Consider the following 3886-nt stretch of genomic DNA (forward strand, 5'->3'; position numbering starts at 1 on the left):
TAATGTATGTATATTCATATTTAAAATTTTAAAAAGTTTGTTACCGGAGCAAATTGAGAGATCAGTTCGAAATAGTAGGTAATACGTGCAAAAGACAAACACGACAGGCAGGGGACATTGTAATAAAATTTTGAAATACAAGAAGTAGGCAGAAAAGTATATTTTATGAAGGAGTGAAAAGGTATAAGGCCTTACCAGCAAATATAAAAGAATGCGAAAGATTGAAGACGTTTAAGAGAATGTTAAGAACATTTGTTCAAAATGTAAGTTAAAGATGTATCGCAAGTAACTAAGAAAGCTAGTAATAAAGATCAATCAATCAATCAATCCCTCTCTCTCTCTCTCTCTCTCTCTCTCTCTCTCTCTCTCTCTCTCTCTATAAAATATTAAAAATTTTGTTACCGGAGAGACCAGTTCGAAATAGTATGTAATACGTACGAAAGACAAACACGACTGGCAGGGGACATTGTAATAAAATTTCGAAATACAAGAAGGGCGCAAAAAAGTATATTTTATGATGGAGTGAAAAGGTATAACGCCTTACAGCAAATATAAAAGAATGCGAAAGACTTAAGACGTTTAAGAGAATGTTAAGAACATATGTTCGAAATGTAAATTCAAGATGTATCCCTGCTAGGACGTATAGGCCCTGATCGTTGATCGTCAGGCTTTCCCCGAGGGAGATCCGTAACCGTTGGATAGACGGGAAGCGTGCCAAGGGTGTTCTTGATGGATCGGAAGTTTCTGCTTCACTTGCTGGCCATAACATTGACGTTAACGAGAGGCTGCTTGGTTCTACGCGTCAGATGCTTTCCGGGGCCCATCGGGCTGTCAGGGACGGACTCTTGCATAGTGCCTGGATCCGCGGTGGCTTCGTTTACGCTAGACGCTGTTCTTCTACTCCACCGATTCGCTTGCGTCATCAGGACCACCTGGCTTCCATTATCTCGGGCGCCGCCCGGCCTGATCTTGATCCGCCGGCGGAGGATTCGACTGGGTTGTCGATGACTCGGGGTGCTGCGTCGGCCTCAGAATCACTTGCATGTATTATACTTATAAGTTGTATCCTTAGAGGGCTTGCCCTAGGATATTAATAAAGCTTCTATCTATCTATCTATCTATCTATCTATCTATCTCCCTCCCCCCCTCTCTCTCCAACTCACTCGTTCTCTTTTCTTCTTTCGCACACGATTTTTTTATATATAAATTTTTATATATAATAGAAATGGTATTTGTTTTTATGATTTTTTTAATGATATGACTTGCAACTAATAATATTTTTTTAGTAATGTAGCCAAGCGTCCCTAATTATCGAATAATTATTAAAAATATTGAGTGGCTATCGAATATTATTAAACTATATACATATTACTAATCAGCTATTATATTATTAATTAATTCTTAATTAATATGGAAAGGGAAAAAATTTAAAAATGCATTTCAAAAAATCTTATACTTTATTTTTTAAACTTGATATAATATATTTTTCTCTAGCGTTGCAACCGCCAGTTGTATATTTTAAATACAGTCTGTAACGCACAATACTGAACATGATTTCCACATCGCACAGTATTAGTAATATCCAGATTTCGTAAAGAACCTATATCTTCGTAATCAGCATTCAGAGTCTCAACGGTAAAGTCGTCGCTATCGGGTATATCAGCCTTTCACGTTTTTCATGTCCTTTAACGTATACGAGAGCCTTATTGTCGTCATTCTCTTCCGCAGCAATTATATCCATCGTAATCAGGCGTTTCATCATGCTGTACGAGATCATCCCCCATCTTCTCATTGCAATCCATGGTGATAAGTATAAGCATTCAAGCCAGAAAGCGCAATACTTTTCGGATTTTATCAAGAAGTTCCATGGCATGGAACATGTAAAAATGTAATGAGAGAGAATAGCTCCTTTTCTCAACACTGCTACTTCCTTCACAATAAATTTCTTTCCAACGATAAATCCTTGCAAATCCACAAACGTTAGTACGATCATGGTGAACGACTTTTCGAGACTATGCTTGATTACAAAATATCTTGATTTTTATTCTTTATATTGAAAAGAGGGGAGGTGTTTTCCTTTTATTAACGATTGTACATGCATATTTGATGGCACGATTCGGCAGTCGATTCAACGCCCGCCAACTTACCGACCAATGCGTATTTTAGTTCCAAACCTGTGTAGAAGTTGCGATTGCTACGAGAACTCTCTAGACGTTAATGGCGACGAGATATAACCCATTGTAAAAGAAGGCATTTCGCAACAGCAAAATACAAATAAACAGTTCAAGTTTGGTAATCGAGAGTCATTATCCATCCTACAACGATAATTTACGTAATTTTGCATGCTACGTTTGACATTGGGCTGTATTCGATCACGCGGTCATATATGATAAGACAATAGGCTGTAATATTCGCGGCTACATTCTCTTTGAATTCAAATTCTAATCGTACATCCACGGTACCACTCTTGACGGATACGTTTTGTCGCGAGCAGTCGATGATTACAAAAGCATAACCATCCAGATTGAATAACGTTTCGTATATTTCGCGGGAGATTTCATAGCAAGTCCATCGGAAATGTATATACATATCATACAAAGTAGCTATTCTGCGTTTGTCAAAGTCTAGGTTCGGGTCATCGTACGGATAAAATTCTGAGTTTAAATAAAGTTTCACGTTGGTTAATTTACAGTGGTCGAAGTGAGTTTTATGTCTTGTCATGTTATTTTTTCTATTAGTCTGCATAGTAAAGATAACATATCGTGGTTTTTCTAACTGAGTCGCAGTCTTGATGATCAGGAATGCTTCATCGTGTTCGATACAGGAATACTCGTACAGTTTCCAGGAACGGAAACTCATACTTAGATATCGTCCACTTTCCAAGGCTCGTAGCATGGATAGTTTATTAACTTCATTCAACGCAACGTGAGGCATTCGCCACTGCACTTTGAATAATTCAAGCGTCGGCTCTGTCGCTGGATCTCCCACTATGTAATTATGGGAGTGATTCATTTGGACACGTTACAATTAGACACGTTGCAATTGGACACGTTGCAATTGGACACGTTGCAAATGGAAATGTTATATTGGACACGTTATATTGGAGATGTTAATATTGGACACGTTTATATTGGACACGTTAATATTGGACACGTTAATATTAGATACGTTAATTTTGGACACTAATTTAGACACGTAAATATTAGACAGGTAACATTGGACATGTTAATATAGGACTCTAGGTTAGGTTAGGGTTAGGGTTAGGTTAGGGTTAGTTCAATATTTACATGTCCAAGTGATACGTGTCCAATATTAACGTGTCCAAATGATACGTGTCCAATATTAACGTGTCCAAGTGATACGTGTCCAATATTAACGTGTCCATTTGCAATGTGTCCAATTGCAACGTGTCCAATTGTAACGTGTCCAAATAAAAGCCATTCTGTAATTGTTACTATTGCGCGTTCGTATCAAAATTAATTCGTGATGAGCGTTGATTATCACACGTTTGTAATCTTCGCAAAAGTCCAACAACATGCTTATAAAGTTTTAAACTTTTCACAGTATGTTCAGTGTGTATAAATCCAGCATTATGTAGACTTTGTACAACGTCCATTAATAACGTTATGTAGATTTTAGGGTACTGGTTATTTTAACGTTTCTGTTACGGTCAATCTCCACACCATTGAGTTCGTATCGAATCTCATTTAATATGAAAGCTATGCAATTACTTCCAAGCTTTGGCTGTTTTTATACATTTTCTTCCTTTGACGTCAATCTTCTTTCGAAGTAGAGAACGCTTTCACATGGTAGCGTGTATAAATCCTGCTGTTGTATGAGTATTCTAACACAGCATTGCCGGTATCGAAAGACCGAATGACTCTTA

At 37.5% G+C, this 3886-nt stretch overlaps 1 protein-coding gene across 1 annotated transcript; it reads right to left on the bottom strand.

The window, feature by feature from the left end:
- Positions 1 to 2328: 2328 nt before the first annotated feature.
- LOC108769728 (uncharacterized) lies at positions 2329 to 3012 on the bottom strand. Its single transcript, XM_018520871.1, has one exon. It carries the CDS (start codon positions 3010 to 3012, stop codon positions 2329 to 2331), a length of 684 nt encoding a protein of 227 aa, XP_018376373.1.
- Positions 3013 to 3886: the final 874 nt, after the last annotated feature.

This window comes from Trachymyrmex cornetzi, unplaced genomic scaffold (assembly GCF_001594075.2).
Source record: "Trachymyrmex cornetzi isolate Tcor2-1 unplaced genomic scaffold, Tcor1.1 scaffold1221, whole genome shotgun sequence".
NCBI lineage: Eukaryota > Metazoa > Arthropoda > Insecta > Hymenoptera > Formicidae > Trachymyrmex > Trachymyrmex cornetzi.

Bases quoted from the DNA above. Each gene is read 5' to 3' on its own strand.
- LOC108769728 (XM_018520871.1), bottom strand. From the start codon at position 3,012: ATGAATCACTCCCATAATTACATAGTGGGAGATCCAGCGACAGAGCCG.